Here is a 20245-nt window from a genome sequence, read left to right as displayed (position 1 = left end):
ACAATTAACCAGGTTGGAAAAGACCTCAAGGATGATTGTGTCCAACCTAACATCTAATTAACTAAACCATGGCACTAAGTGCCTTGTCCAGCCTCCTTTTAAACACCTCCAGGGATGGTGACTCCACCACCTCCCTGGGCAGTCCCCTCCAATGCCAATCACTCTCTGTGAAGAATTGCTTCCTAATGTCCAGCCTAAACCTGCCCTGGCACAGTTTGAGACTGTGTTCTCTTATTCTGTCATTGGGTGCCTGGGAGAAGAGACCAGCTCTGTCCTGGCCACAACCTCCTTTCAGGTAGTTGTAGACAGCAATGAGGTCTGCCCTGAGCCTCCTCTTCTCCAGGCTGCACACTCCCAGCTCCCTCAGCAGCTTCTTGTAGGGCTGTGCTCGAGGCCCTTCACCAGCCTTGGTGCCCTTCTCTGGACATGTTCAAGCACCTCAACATCTTTCTGAAATTGAGGATTCAGAACTGGACACAGTACTCAAGGTGTGGCCTAAGCAGGTAGGTGGTGGCAGCGTCAGTTCTCTGGTTCACGCAGCTCTGGGCTTCTAAGATGAGAGTGAATCAGCAAGAGGCCAATTAGAAGACTGAGTGCGACAAGGATGCTTGCTGCTTATATCTGAGCAGCTAAGTCTCAGCATCCAGCCTGACCAGCTTGTAAAAGGTTCCATTATCCATCTCCTGAGGTTTACAGCTCCTTCCTCTGGCGCGAGTGGCAGTTCACCGCACAGATTTCTAGCAAGAGAATCTGGAGGAGCTCTTCCTGTTGTTTAGACAGATCGTGGCTTTTAGATTTAATTGCATGCAATAAGTCATCTGATAATAACATAATATCAGTGAAAAAGGATGAGACTGGAAGATGGCCTCCTGCTTTGAAAATAAACAACTTGGCTGCACCAAGTCTTTTTACTAGCAGCAGGAGCCGATTATGCAGCTGCTGTTCAGCTCCATTGGCTTGATCTCAATTAATGAATACTGGGTGAGTGAGGCACATGGATCAGCCTCTTCTGCAAAATGATTGAAGTCTCTCCTTCTCCAGGAAATCTGCGTTGAAGCTCTTTGCCCTGTTTCTCTCCCCCTCCACCATCCCTTCTTTCAGTGCAGCACATTTTATCTACAGAACAAGGACATCTCCTCTCCAGCTAAAAACATGACAACAATAATAATACACTTAATCAGATTATTCTCAGCTCCATTAATTCTATTTAGATTTACAAACAGCAATTAATACACAAACAGGAATATTACCACACTGGTTGCCCAGTACCCACCACAGTTATTTGTCTGTGAAAACTGCTATAACCTCCACCAACACAAAAGCACTGCAAATATGCAAATCTGGATGACTCAGTCCTAGTCTGAATGCCTGAGCAGAGGGCTGGGAATATTATAACACATTGCACTTAAAAACAACAACAAAGTAGTGACTAATGGGGAAAAAAAAATGATCCAGCACTACAAAGCTTCTTCAGATTACTCATTGCTTCTCATGGCCTTAAAAACAGATGGCAATGTGCCAGAAGCAGCTGCCTAGGCAAGACTGAAAACACCAGTGCCCTATCAGCCCAACTTCAGCTGAAGTGATTCCCAAGGTAGATGTGAATCATAGAATTAAAGAATCAACCAGGTTGGAAGAGACCTTCAAGATCATCCAGTCCAACCTAGCACCCAGCCCTAGCCAGTCAACCAGACCATGGCACTAAGTGCCTCATCCAGGCTTTGCTTGAACACCTCCAGGGATGGTGACTCCACCACCTCCCTGGGTAGCCCATTCCAATGCCAATCACTCTCTCTGCCAACAACTTCCTCCTAACATCCAGCCTATACTTCCCCTGGCACAACTTGAGACTGTGTCCCCTTGTCCTGTTGCTGCTTGCCTGGGAGAAGAGACCAACCCCCACCTGGCTACAGCCTCCCTTCAGGTAGTTGTGGACAGCAATGAGGTCACCTCTGAGCCTCCTCTTCTGCAGATTCCTGAATATATGGTAACTGCCAATGGATTCTTCTTCCATGGACCACCTGAGCCCCTCCATATACTCACACTCTCTCAATTACCTTTCTCTGAACTGAAAATTCCATGGTTGAATGGGACTTCGGGTAATCTGATCTGGTGGAAGGTGTCCCTGTCCATGGCAGGGGTTTTGGAACTAGATGGCCTTTAAGGTCTCTTCCAACCCTTACTATTCTGTGATTTTGTGGTCAGGTGGACTGTGGTAAAATTAGCTGGGGCAATCTTACAGTCTTTCTGCTCCATCTTTCCATAATGCTGTTAATGTTGGAAAGCATCATCCAAAGAGCAGAGGCAGCAGACCAGAGTGTGACAAGTCCATGCACTAGAACTAGTGGCCTTCAAACAGGGCATCTTCCTCTGAGAGGAGAGCATCAATGCTGGCTCCCAGCTGCTTATCCTGTTTCCTGGAGCTCATCACTCCTGTATATGTGGGTAAACTGACCACAAAGCAGCTGCTACAATTTACAGCCAGAACAGACTGAAAGAGTTGGGGCTGTGCAGTCTGCAGAAGAGGAGGCTCCCAGGTGACCTTCTTGTGGCCTTGCAGGATCTGAAGGGGGCCTACAGAAAAGCTGGGGAGGGACTTTTTAGGCTGTCAGGGAGTGAGAGGACTGGGGGGAACAGAGCAAAGCTGGAGATAGGTAGGTTCAGAGTGGCTGTGAGGAGGAATTTGTTGAGCATGAGAGTGGTGAGAGGCTGGAATGGGTTGCCCAGGGAGGTGGTTGAGGCCCCATGGCTGGAGGTGTTTGAGGCCAGGCTGGCTGAGGCTCTAGACAGCCTGATCTAGTGTAAGGTGTTGTAACTAGTTGTAACTAGGTGATTCTTGTGGTCCCTTCCAACCCTGACTGATTCTGTCATTCTATATTATGGAATATCATCCCTTTTTTCCCCCATTTTTTTCCAGATGTTTCTGAAGAGCCACTACTGGGATTCAAGTGCCACTGAGCAGTGCCACAGTTCAGTTCTCATGCCCTGATTTTCCTTCCTGCTCAGGTGTGCAGGATGGTCCTGACACTGAGAACCCAAGAGTTATTTCTATAGCTTCTTGATTGTAAAAGGTGACACAGCAGTGAAAATCCACATGGGAAGGCAGAACATTCAGTCACCTCCCAAGCAGCTGCCTGGTGTGGTGGCAGGCTCAGAAGTTAGACTGATTTCCTTTTGATAAAAAAAAAAAAAGGCAGAGGAGCTCATGAACACTCAACAGTGCCTAACAGCAGGGAACTGACACACCAGCAACCCACAGAAGGGGCCACGCTTCCAACTCAAGCCTGTGACAACACCTGCTCTTCCTCCTCTTCAGCATTTCACTTAAAGCCATTCACTGTTATTTATGGAGCCTTAACAACTGTTCTAGCTGCTGGTACTGCCAGAACAGAGCCTGATTTCACCCAGGGGAGCTGACTGTCCCTGCCAGGGGAAGCAGGAGGAGGGACAGAATGTCACCCACTGATAACCTCTAGATGAGTGATGCTGATAAGTGAAAAACTGCAGGACCCAAGCAGACAAGGACAACTGAAGTGGAGAATTAGCACAAAGAGGCATTGTTTCAGCTTCTCAAGGACAATCTAATTGGTACCAAACATGCTCCAGAGCTGATGTGAGTTACCAAATTACATTGCTCAGGCTGGCACCAGCATCAGATATTTCCCCTTGAACTCACTGACCAATTTCTCTCCACAAATAAGTAGAAAACTGGTGTGATGTCTAAAGACATCTTCACCTTCAGCCAAGAGAGGATTGTCATCTTGTGTGGAGTTAAACATTCATTCTCTTCCCCTTTTGCATTTCATGCCAGTAGGACAAGGGAGGTTATTCTGCCCCTGTACTCAGCACTGGTCAGGCCACACCTTGAGTGCTGTGTCCAGTTCTGGGCCCCTCAATTCAAGAAAGATGTTGAGGTGCTGGAACATGTCCAGAGAAGGGCAACAAAGCTGGTGAGGGGCCTGGAGCACAAATCCTATGAGGAGAGGTTGAGGGAGCTGGGCCTGTTTAGCCTGGAGAAGAGGAGGCTCAGGGGTGATCTTATTACTGTCTACAACTACCTGAAGGGGCATTGTAGCCAGATGGGGGGTGGCCTCTTCTCCCAGGTAACCAGCAATAGAACAAGGGGACACAGTCTCAAGTTGTGCCAGGGTAGGTATAGGCTGGATATTAGGAAGAAGTTCTTCACAGAGAGAGTGATTGGCATTGGAATGGGCTGCCCAGGGAGGTGGTGGAGGCACCGTCCCTGGGGGTCTTCAAGAAAAGCCTGGATGAGGCACTTAGTGCCATGGTCTGGTTGATTGGATAGGGCTGGGTGCTAGGTTGGACTGGATGATCTTGGAGGTCTCTTCCAACCTGGTTGATTCTATGATTCTATGATTCTTTGCACAAAGAGAGCTGCCTGGCCCTACCTTCTCCTTCCCAGGAAACCAATAAATAAGGCACTCCAAAAATAAGCTCTAAGGTGGTAATATCAACCTGTACATACTTTTATCCTGGGTTCTGCCTCCAGACATAAACATTTCTTATTGCTTCCAATCCCTGCATCCTCAGCCATCGCTACAGACATAGCTCCCTATCAGTTAGTTGCACAGTAAGAGGCAGCTGTTGGCTAAGCACATGGCCATAGATTAGATTTTCTGTACACAAGGCAAAGATTCTCCAGTTCCAGCAAATAAGAACCAAGAAAAACAAGTGGTTCCTTTTGAAAATCAGTGTCATTGTGTAGTTGTTTAATCGCACACAGAACTACGCAGAGGAACTATCAGGGGGATAGGAGGTAGGAGAAAAAAAGTGAACTTTGTTACCTAAGCAGTAAAACTCAGTCCTGAAAAAATGCTTTTCATTTTTAACACTTGCAGTATTCTCTGCTGGCAGATGCCCAACCATATTTTTGCTAAGACACAGTTCTGAATCATAGAATCATAAAATCAACCAGGTTGGGAGAGGCCTCCAAGATCATCCAGTCCAACCTAGCACCCAGCCCTAGCCAGTCAACCAGACCATGGCACTAAGTGCCTCAGCCAGGCTTTGCTTGAACACCTCCAGGGATGATGACTCCACCACCTCCCTGGGCAGCCCATTCCAATGCCAATCACTCTCTCTGTGAAGAACTTTCTCCTAACACCCAGCCTATACTTCCCCTGGCACAGCTTGAGACTGTGTCCCCTTGTTCTGTTGCTGGTTGCCTGGGAGAAGAGACCAACCCCACCTGGCTACAACTTCTCTTCAGGTAGTTGTAGACAGCAATGAGGTCCCTCCTGAGCCTCCTCTTCTGCAGGCTAAACAACCCCAGCTCCCTCAGCCTCTCCTGATAGGGTTTGTGCTACAGGCCTTTCACCAGCCTTGTTACCCTTCTCTGGACATGTTCCAGTACCTCAACATCTCTCTTGAACTGAGGAGCCCAGAACTGGACACAGTACTCAAGGTGTGGCCTGAGCAGTGTTGTGTAGAGGGGCAGAATAACCTCCCTCATCCTGCTGGCCACACTGTTCCTGATGCAGGCCAGGATGCCATTGGCTCTCTTGGCCACCTGGGCACACTGCTGGATCATCTTCAGCCTACTATCTACCAGTATCCCCAGGTCCCTTTCTTCCTGGCTGCTCTCCAGCACTCTTCACCCCTATGAGGTCCAAATTGGAGGCCCCCTGCCTCCTCTAACCAACTGCTTGAGTCTAAATTAAGAGCAACAAACTCAAAATCCATCATTGCTTCAGCTGGATGCCACTGTGATGCAGGCACAATGCTTTAAACACAACAGGATAAACAAAGCAATCAAAGTGCATTTGTGATAGAAAAGGAAATTCATGCTTCTCTTTGTGGCTGTTCCTATTCATTCACCCTTTAAATTCACACTGTAGAGACTCTTGAGAGTCATCATTAAGAGAAAAGAAATACATTGGTTGATAACATATATAAAAAAAGCAGTATCCTAGATTCAGGAATACAGATCCAAGAGCAAGTGTAAAGAAATGACAACTCGAAGTACACACTGCTTTTGCCACAGGTCTGTCAGGGAGGAGAACATGATGGAAGAGTGCTACATTCAGAGCAAAATAATCCAAGGGCTTCTGCTGTTCCATCTTGTCATTTTTTTCCACCCAAGAGTCATGACAGTTAGTTCTGAAGGCTCTTCTGACAAAACAGAAGTACATGTCCACTTCTGATGGGAGCACACACGCTTCTTTGGGAAGAATACTGGTTATCAGAGTTTGCATACACACTTTACCCACTGTAGGCAAGCTCCTCTGCTCCAAACACAGCCTGAAATTCTCAGCCACTCTCACACTACTACGTGACAGCTGGAGCCACAGTACCCTGTGCCAAAGCCAGTCCCAGCACTCACCAGCACTAAGCACTGCATTCTCTTCAACCACTTTGGAGACATAGGCATCAGGGTTAACACAGAAGTCACTGGAGCCCTAGACAGAGGCAAGACAAAAGGGAAAAGGAATATCAAAGAACACCAGCATCAAAAAAGCACTTGAGCCAGGTTAACATCAGGGAACCTTTACTACAACAGCGTTTCAGATGCTGAAGTCTCTCATTGCCATTCCCCACTGGCACTGCTTCACACAACCACAGCAGTACCAGCTGGCACACCACAGCACAGAGGAAGGAGAGTTCTGCTCTTTTCACAGAGGCAAAGTGCTAGGAGAGGTACTTAGAACAAGATGCACTATAAGATAGACACGGTGTAAAGTTAATCTTGTGTCTGATAAACCTGCAGCAAAGGGTGAAGGGGACTTGGATCACAGCCACTTACCACAGCAACAGCCAACTCCAGACCCAGGGATCCCCAGCTGACAATCAGGGCAAACACCCCAAGCAAGCACACCCTGTGGGAGACAGGCAGATGGCAGATGTAGATGCTCTGACTTCAAGCAGATCCTTTCACAAGATGTGTTATTTGGAGTCCAAACCAACTACCAAACCCAAGAAATTATCAACCCCTGTATCTTCCAATAAACCATCCCTTGTTGTGTGTTGTGGACTGTTGGTTACCATGTCACCTGGGGTGACAGAGAAGCTGTTGGTTACCATGTCACCTGGGGCTGGGTCTGCAGGGGAAGGAAAAACAGGGTGGAAGCTAAATCTTATCCTGCTTCTAGCAGGGAAGCCAAAGGCACAAATAACACAAGGGTGGCTGGAGGGAAGGCAGATTGGCAAATGGATGACTACAGTCCCATCACTTCCACTGTTTGCATTCTAGGCTCTACCTTCTGGGTCTAAAGATATTCAAAGAAAAACATGCCATTAAAAAACCCCAACAAGACAGAAACATACTGATCCAAAACCAGATAAAGCCCTCCTCTTTCTAGAACAGATGAGGTTGTCAGGTGTAAGCACTGCCAGGCTACAGACAGTGGGAGGAAACACTCACTGCTTCCAGGCTCTGTGCATCTGAGTAGCACCTAAGCATCCCACATAGTCCTAGGAGACAGTTGCCTGCAGGTAAACAGCTCAGAGCAACAGGGAAGGTGCCTACCACTGCCACACAAGTCCAAGATTTGAAGGCTTTGTTCTGACAGCTGGACCTCGTTGTGACAGCAATGGAGGGAAGTGTCTGCTATCAGGCAGACACAAGGCAGAAAGCTGACAGAGCAGTGGCCTCAGTGACATTCAGCTAGCACACACCAGGAGAAAAGGCTTCTGCACTTCCCCAACCAGCACATTAGCTCTTCACCTCTGCTGTCAGTATGAGTGCTGGAGATATTTAGGTAAAAGTGCTCCTCAACTCCCTCAGGTATGGGGATACAGACTAATAAGCAGTTCCATTTTATGCATCCCTATCTTCAAAGAAAAGGGATGCTGGCTTGCTCTCAGGGATGCTTTTTCCTGCAGGCTTTGAAACACAAGTAGGTTCCCTCCCACCCACACCCTGAAGAAAACAAAACAAACCCATTTTCATAACTAAGATATTCTTTATTCAAGCCTAGTGCAAGCATCTCTGTGAGGAAGGAATATACTTCTTTTCTGCTACATTTGTCTCATTGAAGATTAGAGCTTTGAAAAAATAAATCTGTGGCTCTCCATTAGGAATAAAAAAAGAAATCTATCCCCCAGTTTATCAACATATTCTAAGTCTGAGTAGTCCCCATTCTGTGAATGGATCTGTGGTTCATCTTGCAGAAGTAATGGAGCTTTGCCAGACTGACCCCTGAGCAACACTCTGGAGTAGGAGGCTAAAAACTTTGTAATGCTTTTTCCAAGTGGATGCAATAATCATCAGGCATGGATCAGAAAAATTCTGTAGTTTCATGGCTTAAGGACAACAGGGCTTGGTGCCTCCAGCTGAACATGGTAATCAATAAGAAACATTTGTTGTTCTGCTTCAAATGAAGGTGACTGGGTCAGTAGCTGATTGCTTGGCTCCAAGATCTAGCTCTGGCATTTCACCATCCTGCTTGGCTGTGATACCCTTGCTTTTTGTGCCACCTGGTCCCTTTGGGGAATGCCTTAATATGAACTTCTGGCTAAGAGGGAATGAGATTCTAATTTAAACCCTAGGTTTGCCATCTGTGCATACACTTGGACTTTTGTCTGTGTAACCTGCCAGGTATGAAGTCATCTGGCCAGTAATAAATCTGAACACGGTTTCCAATTATTAATGGCACCACCATGTATCAGGATAAACTCTTGGCCATGTCAGTTGTCAAACTGTCACTGTGTTTATGATTATTTGCCAAATATGCCAAGCTAAACCAAGATAGAGGACAGGGAGAGGGGTATTTTTTTTCTTGTAACAGGGCCTGAGCATGGCAGCAGTTACAGTGCTTTTTAGAAACAGCTAGGCATGAATATTGCAACGCCATGGCAACAGGACTTGTCCTCATCACTGTACAGACCACTGCTTCTTCTCAGTTCAACATTTCTTCAGGTGTGGAAACCAAAGGCAGACAAGAGCAGATCATGACAAAAGGACTGCTACCAGGTTGTGTAGGCACATGCAATGCTTATCATCCATTAACAAGTGCAGAGAATTAAATGGAGAGTTTCAAAGCCTGTAAGTTTAAGGGAGGATGATGTTCACATTACCATCTCCCAGCAAATGGAGACTAATAATGCTAGCCAGAAAGCAGACTGCTCAGGAGTTCCTCATCTTTGATGAGAAAGCAGTGGACACCAGTATCACTGCATTTTACAGCTCAAGAACCTACCTGTGAATATTTCTGCTAAGCAGCCTTAATTCTATCCACAGGGCTACGCTCTACAAAGTGAGCCAAAGTTAAGCTGTTCAGTCTCAGAACTGCTTGATACTAACTGACGAGACTCTAGAGGTTTAAACTGGCATGCACTTGCATTCAGGTGGCCTTCCTTTATGTGCTGTGCCTGAGTCAGGACTTACCCCACAAGAATGCCCCTGGAGTTTCTGATGAGCCCAAAGAGCACCAGCAAACATATCAGGACATTGAACAGCAGCAGGCCCAGGTATCCCAGCCACCTGCAGCAAACAAAGAACATAGTTGAGTGTATAAAAGGCACAGATCAAGAAGCTAGTGTGACTCATGGGGAAAATGGAGCCCTTTTCTTCAAGTAAAAGCCAACACTAATGACTAATTTCCAGAGAAATATGACTATTTTCTGGGTGTAGAGATGAGGCAGCTAAAAACATAAACACCCAACATACAGAGCTGCTGAGAAATAAGACTGCTAGTCTTGTTCCAGTGTAAAGCTACTGCACATCACCAGGTGAAGGAACAGCAGCACTGCAACATCTTGAACTTCCTAGATGTCTGTTAGAAAATGCTTCAGTGTATTCCACATGTGTGGACAGACGTTTTCTTTTGTGGATTTTTTCTGTTAAAAGCTGAGTAAAAAGAAATGTTAGGCTGTGGTGTTAACTTACTGAACCAGTGCAGCTTTTTGCTGTAATTAACATGTCTCACAATTACAGTGCTCTTATTAGGATACAACAGTAGCCATTTCTGGGGCTGATTTCCCCCCAGACACAGGCTACAGTCTTTGTTCACTTAGAAAGAAAGTTTATCTTCAGCTGGTAATAAACACAGTTAAGAAAAAAAGTTGTTGTCAAGCATTTTGATTTAAGCTGAATGCAGTTTTGCTGTAAGAAATAAATCAGATGGATGGGCCAAGAGCACCTGCAGCAATATACAGATCCTTTGGCTCAGCCATTCAGAACATACACATCATTGCTGCAGAATGTGCCAAAACAGCTGCTACAAGCACTGCACCACAGCATGCTACACACCTGTACCAGTCATAGAGGTCAATCTGAATTGCCAGTTCCTCCAGAGACAGCTCTTCATTCTTCCAAAAGGGGATCTCAGTCGTTTGCCTGACCAGATCATCCAAAAGACCTTGTAGTTTCTGGATAACATGCAGGTAGTCTGTCTGCTTCGTGAACATCTCCTCCAGGACAAGCAAGTTGGGTTCCACTGTCTGGTTCAGGGCCACCGCAGTGTCTAGTACCTAGAGGATGAGAATGAAAAAGGGGAAAAAACAAAAAGAGAAAAATAATTAAAAGGTAGAAGGTCAAGGAAGAAAAAATGAATTAATTTTTACTAGCAAGTCATGGATAGGTTGCCCAGGGAGGTTGTGGATGCTCCCTCCCTGAAGGTGTTCAAGGCCAGGTTGGATGAGGTCTTGAGCGACCTCTTCTAGCGGGAGGTATCCCTGCTTATGGGGGGGGGTTGGAACTGGATGATCTTTGAGGTCACTTCCAACCTAAACCATTCTATGATTCATTCTGTGATAGCTTCTAGTTTACCAGCCCTCTCTGTCTTAAGGGGCCCAGGTGGCTCACCCTTCAAAAGCAACCTACAAGCATCTCTAAAGTAGATTGCAGGCAAGTCATCCAGTGAGGGCGTCTCAGCTGGACCTTTGACACACACATGTTTGTATCTAGAGTTGCAATAAAGACGCCATGAAGTTAGAGGTGGCACAGGAACAAGTGATCATACTAAAATGATACGTTTTGCTGAAAGACTTGTCTGCTTTGGCCTGCCTCCTCTTCCGGGCGTGGAAGAGAGCTGTTTTTAAACCTGGCCAAGAGAAGCCTTCATTTAACAAGCTGTGCTTGGTATTTTTAGGGAAGCTGAAGAAAGCACCGCTCTCTTAATGGAAATTTTAGCACATTGCTAAGCCCAGAGACTAGCAAAAACCAGAAAGGGATAGAGGCAGACTGAGGAGAAGAGGTGCTGAGCATGCCTGCTCATGCCCATGCTCCCCACTCGACAGTGCTTACCCGGTCTTGGACCCCTGCCACGGTGCGGTTCGCGTGGCGTAGCGAGTACGTCAGCCGGTGGATGCCGTCACTGGTCTCTCCGTTCCCATAGAAGCCAACAGCAATTCCAGCACTGCAGAGGAAGCAAGCAAGAAAGGGTAGAGTTAAAGCTAAAAGGGAAGCTATATAATGCACAGCTTACTGCTACAGCACCCTCGGTAGTCTCGTCAGCACTCTGCACAGAGAGGGAAGCTTCCCCATGGGTAGCTAGGGTTAAGCTGTGCTCCTCAACGACCACTTAAAGAAATTCACCTGCAAACATTTGCCCCTATTTTTCACACAGCCACTGATTCTCTGCATAGCATCCATATGACAGACACTGCCCCTTCTCAATATGTATGTTTTGTTTATGGTACTGTAATGAAAATCTGTGAGAGAACCGTTAAGAGTTCAGATTTAGCCATGGGCAACCAGAAGTGGCCATCCAGTGAATCTTGCAAGCGCTGTCACTGCTGTGTCAGGAGACAAGTGCCTGTCCTGGACATGAAATACAGATTGCTTGGCTCCAATTTTTAAAAGCAGGGCACCAAGGGCTTGCATTCCTTATTTGTCTGTGGTGGTGGTTCCTCTGGATACCTCCTCGCTTGCACTGTGACCATCCTCTATCTTGATTTACCTTCCCATTAGAGGTATTTGCGTCACACTGATTTAGAGAAGTGGGAAGGGAGGTTTAATAACTTACTAGAACAAAAGACTTATTTATTTTTAAAGCAAATGGATTTCAAGCTTGCAGACACAATTCAACTCCAGCTGCTTAGCAAATTACCACCTATCAACCCATTTGCCAGAGCTGTCCACACATATCGGTCTGCCCCAATTATAAAGTAAACCATATTAGCTTAAGCCTCACTTAAAGGAGGAAGATCCTGTAAATCAGTTGCAACCAGGAGATTATCTCATGCAAGTCAGAGATACTTCTTCTAAGACAGCACTGCAGGAACTCACAGTTCCTCTTCCCAAACCCATTTTTCCTAATAATAGAAGAGAAAAGAACTCATGAAGAGGTCACACGACTAAACTCAGGGCAAACAAACATTACCAGGATAGACATTTCCTATTCCCATGTCACATCCAGCTTCAGAGTGCCCAAGATTTTTCCTGGCAAGGATCTGAAGACACTGCACATTTGTGGTAGCAGAAAGGAAGGTTTTGGTGTAAATCTACAATTATTCTGGATGAAATAATTTTGTTTCTTCACAGCAATTTTGTGCTTGAGTTAGAGCCCTGCCTTTGCAGAGTGGGTTTGAAGGAAGAAAAGGGGAGGAAGAAAAGAAGCCAAACAGCTTTCAGAACAAGCATATGCCTTTGCTTAATAGGAAGGGTCACTAAAGGACATTAGGCATTCTTCACCACTGTCACTGGCTGGGAAGTGAACCCAAGCAGGCAGGCCAGAGTGGGCTTTGTCTAGATAACTGTCCCTTGCACTGGTTTCCTCTGGCACATAGATCCATCCTGCAGTCCAAACGACTTTTCCTGCTCTCACTCCTCTCCTGCAGCAAGACAGCATCAATCCTCCTCTCCTATCCTGGGCTCATCCACTTCACAAAGTGAGCAGAGCAATACAGTTCACCTGGCTTCATTTCTACTTTCTCTTCACACAGAGGAACTGGAAGCAAAGATCACGCACTGGAAGCAGAACCCCTGTGACAATCTGTGCCAGACCCAAGCTTTTTCCAACAGTGAAATACTCATAAGTTACAGAGCACTTGGCCCATAAAAGCCTCAGCAGGTCTTCAAGGGACAGCAAGCACCCTAGATCATAAGCAAAAAGAGGTAGTAGGTATGTAAGTTAATACCAGAACTCAGTCTCTTCATGAACACCACTCCTCAAACATTTTTCTAATGCAAATGATGCTGATAATTAAAGGGAGAAAAACCCTCTGCCTTCCTCCCTGCTTGCAGCTATTAGCAGAGCTTGATAATGCATGCCTAGGGTGCAGGGGGGTGGAAGGGATAAAGAGAGACACACGCTTCCTCCTCCTCCTGAACCAGGGATTGGAGCTCCAGGAGAAGATAACTCAGTATTCCATCACTGCAATCATGAACCTCTGGCTTGAATTGCTCCTTGTCTTATCAGAAGAAATTCAGACAGACTCTTCCAATCTCCTGAGCAGCAAAAAGCTTTACCATTTCTTCCTACTGTAGAGACCAAATACATTCCAGAACATTCCTGATGTGGAATATGCATATCTGATCCCTTTAATTGGTGAGCAATTTCTATTCAGCCTGTTAGAGCTACTAGAAAGCCTATGCTTTCAGCAAAGGCTTGGTAAGTGCCCAAAGCCTGCTGCTAGCTCTCAGTATTCCCAGCACAGTAGCAGGGTTTGGATGGAAAAGACTCAGAAGCAGCATTCTGAGGCAGTCATCTCATCATCCATACAGATGCAGCACAGCCAGGTACATCAGCCACTTTACTCAAAGGTACTGGTCATGAAGTGCTAGCAACAACAGGCAAATGACTTGAAGATTGTTACCCCAGGCAGAACTGCCCTAGCAGCCATCCACAGGCTTGAACCACAGCCTGGACTGCCTTTAACCCTCTAGGCACAGTCCCTACTCATGAAAGAAAACACTAGAGCAACAGGAGTTGGGCTAAAAGCCATGTAATTCAACTAATGAATTCCTCTAGACATGCTTATCACACATTCACTGGAACCACACAGGGAGCATTAACTGTTCCAGTGCTGCCCAGCAAAAGCCAGCTTTGCATTCACACCCTGTGCCAGCCAGGACACTTAGGCAGCCATTTCTTCTTCTTCTAGGAGCAAGCCGTGCAGTTTGGTGCCAGTTCCCCTTTCTACCCTATGCTAGAGAGGGAAGGAAACCATTTCTGAAGCCCAGGCTGGGGGCAGCTGCCTGGACTCATGAAGGGGGAAAGCAGTGGGGGAAGAGGACAGGACTGTTGCTGTTTAATTTTCCATTTACATTTGGCTTCATCTAAATCCAGCAGTTGTTTCAAATCCCTGCCTACACACACTGGTTTAAGTTGCTATTGTTTAAAGCAGATTTGAGGATTTGCACTAGTTTTTAACTACCTTATTTGATTGCAGGCAAACAGAGGGGCTCTTTCAGCAATTCTTTTAAGGTAAAAATAGATGAACTCATCTTAACCCAGCAGTGTAAGCCCTGGAGGTCAGGACAAATCACACAGCTTCTCATACAAACCCTGTGAGGCTCTGTAAACCCAAGATAGAGCAGATCCATTTCCTGGTAGAGAATGACAAACTGACCATCCACTGGGGAAGCCTGCATTCCTGCCATGCAGTGTGGACACGGGAGAGCAGCATTCCTGACTGGCACAGCTTGTTACCACCCCAGCAGCCTCTGGAAGATACTCCAACGCATTGCCGACAATTCTACGGGCAAGTCATCTCCCCTTCTGCTGTCCTTGCTTCTGTCACACACACACCCTCCACAGCACACACCACCACCCCCCTCCTGAACCCTGTGACAGTTTGGGTGTTACCCATCCCACACACACACTTAGAGAAAATCACCCAGACTGGACTCAGCCAAGCTGGAAATTAGAATGAAGCTTTACATTACAGCTTAGCACAGTATGCAAGCAGGGATTTACAATCTATACAGCCAGAGACAGAAATACACAAGTTGGAAAGGCAATGCAGAAACACAACAGCCCTCCCAGAAACCAGAGTCCCCAGGAGGGGCTCTCAAACACCCTTCCATGTCCTTTCCACCCCTCTACCTTATCCCAGACTTTGCCTCATGTTCAAGGTGGTTTTGGAGAATTGTCCAGGGGGGCTAGGAAGCAGAGAGATTAGACAGTAGGTTAGCCAGTCTAGGAGAGTCCTGCAGAGAGACCTAGACAGGCTGGATGGGTGGGCAGAGGCCAATGGGATGAGATTTAACAAGGCCAAGTGCAGGGTTCTGCACTTTGGCCACAGCAACCCCAAGCAGCACTACAGGCTGGGGACAGAGTGGCTGAGAGCAGCCAGGAAGAGAGGGACCTGGAGGTGCTGGTAGATAGTAGCTGAACATGAGCCAGCAGTGTGCCCAGGTGGCCAAGAGAGCCAATGGCATCCTGGCCTGCATCAGGAACAGTGTGGCCAGTAGGATGAGGGAGGTTATTCTGCCCCTGTACTCAACAGTGGTCAGGCAACACCTTGAGTACTGTGTCCAGTTCTGGGCTCCTCAATTCAAGAGAGATGCTGAGGTGCTGGAGCATGTCCAGAGAAGGGCGACAAAGCTGGTGAGGGGCCTGGAGCACAGCCCTGTGAGGAGAGGTTGACGGAGCTGGGGGTGTACAGCCTGCAGAAGAGGAGGCTCAGGGCAGAGCTCATTGCTGTCTACAACTCCCTGAAGGGAGGCTGTAGCCAGGTGGGGTTGGGCTCTTCTCCCAGGCAACCAGCAACAGAACAAGGGGACACAGTCTCAAGTTGTGCCAGGGGAGGTCTAGGCTGGATGTTAGGAGGAAATTGTTGGCAGAGAGAGTGATTGGCATTGGAATGGGCTGCCCAGGGAGGTGGTGGAGCCACAGTCCCTGAGGGTGTTCTAGAAAAGACTGCATGGGGCACTACTGCCATGGTCTTGTTGATTGGCTAGGGCTGGGTGCTAGGTTGGACTGGATGAGCTTGGAGGTCTCTTCCAACCTGCTTGATTCTATGATGTTAACAGCATCAGCACCAATGCACACCCACAGAAACACACTGGAGGCACAGCATGCTCTACCAGCTGCTTGAAAAGTTCTATGGCATGAGACAGAAGAACAGTATGCCATGCCACTTCTGAATTTATTGAGTCTTCCTGAAATCAGGAGAATAACTTTCCTGTTTATTTGTAGGTAACAGTAACACAGGCTTGATAAAGAGCATTCCTCGACAATGAACTGGAAAAGAAAAAATCAAGTCTAATTCTGAATTAGCTTCCAATATAACCTGCAAAAACATGCTTGCTGGATAATAGGTGGAAGCTCTTCAGCATGAGAGTGGTGAGAGCCTGGAATGGGTTGCCCAGGGAGGTGATTGAGGCCACATCCCTGGAGGTGTTTAAGGCCAGGCTGGATGAGGCTGTGGTAGGGTGTCCCTGGCCATGGCAGGTGGGTTGGAACTAGATGGTCCTTGTGGTCCCTTCCAACCCTGACTGATTCCATGATTCTAGGTATATATGGGGATATACACAAACAGCAGAGTTGACCTGAGAGAGGGAACATACACATGCCTTCTGGTGGAGAGATCTTCCCATTGTAATACCCCCCCACACACAGTGCAAACCCCGCTGGGTACCCAGCCACCAGTCTGAAGAGATGAACACTAGCCATTCATATCACATCCTTTGAAATGAATAATCTAACTACACCAAGTCATCTTTAATTACAGGAACTTCATAAGGAGAGCCCTTTTTAGACTTCACATTCTCAGGAGGAATGTTAATTTGTCTGTCTAATTACCACCTTGCACTTTCGCACCGAGGGAAAGTGCTATTACTGGCACTTAAGAAAGCAAGTTTTCACCATCTATTTGTACCCACTTATTTCAGTTATCCTCTCCACAAAGCTTCCTAGCCACCTTGGGAGCTGAGTTCCCTTCTGGGAGAGTAAAAGTCACCCAGCTGGTGGATGAGATGATTTAGAAGACAGCTCGCTAGGTACAGAAACCAATCAAAGTTGGTAAGGACTTGAAACAAAGCATTCAAGGAATAACCCAGGCAAATCATTCCTGCAGCTTTGTGACTAGAGCAACTGGGAAGACTCTTTATAAAGAGATGTTTTGTTGGAGAGCTCCAGTTAACCAGTTAAGCCTTCCTGCTGGCTCAGCATTCTCCCTGTTGCTTGGCAGGAAACACTGAGTCCTTAGGAAACAGTGATCCCACAGCAGTCAGCAGGATTCACAGCACAAACAGCCTCCTGGGATTAACTGCTACCTACATATGCATGTACTAGGCAGAGCTGGACTTAACCAGAGTTAACTAGTTCTCAGCTAGGAAGACAACAGTACACTTCACAGTGCTTGGTTGGATGAGATCAGCTGCTGTTGCATCAGCATCCAAGCAACTTCTCTCCCCTTGCATGGGGCTGGCTCCCAGGTCAGCCAACTGTCAGGGAGCCACTGGGAACAGCCTTATTCCCCAGCATTTTTGTTATGCAATAAGGCACAGCTAGGACAGGATACATCCAGTGGACTAATCTCTAACTGTTGGTATTGTGCTAGTTTGAAGCTAGCCAGAATATTTAGGTGAGAGGAATTAGATTACAGGCTGTGAAAAGAAAACAATGGTGATGTCTGCTGCACTCATAGGCTTGCTGAGATGGATAAAAACAAGGACATAAATATAGATAACAGAGTTGCTCTCTGGCCCTGGCTGCATGCACTTTTCTCCCTAACCTGCTGTCTAACTAATCCTTCTGCTTTCTAACCTCCTGGCCAATTCTCTGAACTCACCTTGAATGTAAGGCAAAGCCTGGGATAATGTAGAGGAGTGGAAAGGATGTGTAAGGATGGTTGGGAGCCCCTCCTGGGGACTCTGGTTTCTGAGAGGGCTGTTGTGTTTCTGTATTACCTTTTCAACTTGTGTATTTCTGTCTCTGGCTGTATAGATTGTAAATCCCTGCTTGTATATTGTGCTAAGCTGTAAATATAAAGCTTCATTCTAATTTCCAGCTTGGCTGAGTCAAGCCTGGGTGATTTTCTTAAGTGTGGGGACCCAAACTGCCACAGGTATCTAACTGGGGATTCCTGCTAGTACAGATTAGAAGCAGCCATATCTGCATTCCCAGACAGATGCTGAGCACAGAGTGCCAAGAGGCACCACTCTGAGTGCACTGTTGGGTCTAGCTGCTGTCAGAGGGGCAGAAAACTAAAATCAGCTTTGCAGGGCAGCACCAGCACTTGAACAGCAACTTTGCTCATCGTGGAGGGGACCAATCTGCTATTTCTCAACCACTTTGGAGTGGAAATTGAAAGCTTAATTAAAGAAGTCAAAATAAATATTCACCCAATGTCACTGCAGATTCGAGCAGAGTCTTTGCTTCAAGGATATTGCTGCACTGCACTTAGTACTTGCAAAAACAAATGGTACACCAAGAAACAATGGTTACAACAGTTCCAATTCTGAGGAAGCCTAAGTAGTTTTCCAGCTTGGAATTTTGACTGGGAGTCACATGAAATTTAGCAGAACTTATGTGCAAACTTTCCAACTTAAATTGTCCAACACGCTCTGGGAGACGTGCAGAGTCTCTCTCCTTCTCACCCTCTCTACAATTGAAAACAAACAACTACTATGCTCTGCAACAGCTGTGTTGGACACATATGCTGCATAACAGTGGCTAACAAGAGCCTGTAGCAGCAGCACAACTATAAATAGCATCAGCTAGAGCTTCTGTAAGAAGGGGTTAGGACCACAGCACATTCAGCGGAGTGGAATGGATGAAGCTAAAGCTCTTGTGATCACTAACAAAGGTAGGTGAATGAGGCTGAGATTTCTCCTTTACAAGTTGTTCTCTGGTTTGCCTTTCAGTTCCAGATGCCTGTTTGCAATCAGTGGAGCACAGAAGAGCTCCCTGTGAAGGTGGCAACACGTCAGTGCACTAGATCTCCTCCTCCATACTCAGCCCCTGCCTCTACAGGTAAATCCATTGCCTGCTGCTAAATCACCACAGTGCTGCTCTGTAGTGCTTGCTGCACTACTTCAGGCATTTTCTATTCTCTTAAGCATGTGCCTTCAAAAGAGCAAATACACCAACAGCACTGCCTGGCCCTTGAATTCAAGTTAAGGCTGGCCTTCAAGAATCACAGAATCTTAGAGATTGGAAGGGACCTCCAGAGATCATTGAGTCCAACCCCCCTGCCAAGGCAGGATGCCCTAGGACAGTTCACATAGGAATGCATCCAGGTGGGTTTTGAAAATCTCCAGAGAAGGAGACTCCACAACCTTTCTGACCAGCCTGTCCCAGTGCTCTGTCGTGCTCACTGTAAAGAAGTTTCTCCTTGTGTTGAGGTGAAACCTTCTATGTTCCAGTTTGTAGACCTTGCTCCTTGTCTTTTTGCTGATGACTGCCAAAAAGAGACTGATCCCAGCCACTTGACACCTACTCCTCAGATATTTATACACATCAAAAAGTAAGTATGTCCCAGTTTGGGCCACAAGCTTACCCGGATCTGGAGGACAGAAATGACTCTTACCCCTTTCCAGGAGCAAGAATGAGGATGCCACTGATTGTAAGTTTTAAGAGAAAGTCTATTTACAAGAGTGTATATATGAAAGGCAATGAATAAGATAGGATAGAAAAGAATCAACCAGGTTGGAAGAGAACTCCAAGATCAGCCAGGCCAACCTAGCATCCAGCCCTAGCCAGTGATCTAGATCATGGCACTAAGTGTCTCATCCAGGCTTTGGTTCAACACCTCCAGGGGTGGTGACTCCACCACCTCCCTGGGCAGCCCATTCCAATGCCAATCACTCTCTCTGACAACAACTTCCTCCTAACATCCAGCCTATACTTCCCCCAGCACAGCTTGAGACTGTGTCCCCTTGTTCTGTTGCTGGTTGCCTGGCAAGAGACCAACCCCACCTGGCTACAGCCTCCCTTCAGGGAGTTGTAGACAGCAATGAGCTCTGCCCTGAGCCTCCTCTTCTCTGGGCTGCACACCCCCACCTCCCTCAGCCTTTCCTCACAGGGCTGTGCTCCAGGCCCCTCACCAGCTTCGTTACCCTTCTCTGCACATGTTCCAGTACCTCAACATCTCTCTTGAATTGAGGAGCCCAGAACTGGACACAGCACTGAAGGTGTTGCCTGAGCAGTGCTGAGTACAGGGGCAGAATAACCTCCTTTGTCCTTCTGGACACACTGTTCCTGATGCAGGCCAGGATGCCATTGGCTCTCTTGGCCACCTGGGCACACTGCTAGCTCATGTTCAGCTACTATCTATCAGTACCCCCAGGTCCCTTTCTTCCTGGTTGCTCTCTAGCTGCTCTGTCCCCAGTCTGTAGCACTGCTTGGGGTTGTTGTTGCCAAAGTGCAGAACCCTGCACTTGGCCTTGTTG

General features: G+C 46.9%; 1 protein-coding gene across 4 annotated transcripts in view; it reads right to left on the bottom strand.

The window, feature by feature from the left end:
* The window catches only part of TTYH3 (tweety family member 3), a 96890-nt gene that overhangs the window by 22148 nt on the left and 54497 nt on the right, over positions 1–20245 (bottom strand). For all 4 annotated transcript variants that reach the window (XM_064153662.1, XM_064153663.1, XM_064153660.1 and 1 more), the window contains exons 3-7: positions 11207–11318; positions 10211–10431; positions 9347–9442; positions 6764–6836; positions 6344–6419 (exon numbers count right to left, since the gene is read on the bottom strand). In XM_064153662.1, the coding sequence (XP_064009732.1) occupies positions 6344–6419; positions 6764–6836; positions 9347–9442; positions 10211–10431; positions 11207–11318 (578 nt within the window). The remainder of the gene's footprint in view (positions 1–6343; positions 6420–6763; positions 6837–9346; positions 9443–10210; positions 10432–11206; positions 11319–20245) is intronic.

Source organism: Pogoniulus pusillus, chromosome 13 (assembly GCF_015220805.1).
Source record: "Pogoniulus pusillus isolate bPogPus1 chromosome 13, bPogPus1.pri, whole genome shotgun sequence".
Lineage (NCBI taxonomy): Eukaryota > Metazoa > Chordata > Aves > Piciformes > Lybiidae > Pogoniulus > Pogoniulus pusillus.
This window is presented reverse-complemented; position numbering and strand designations above follow the sequence as displayed.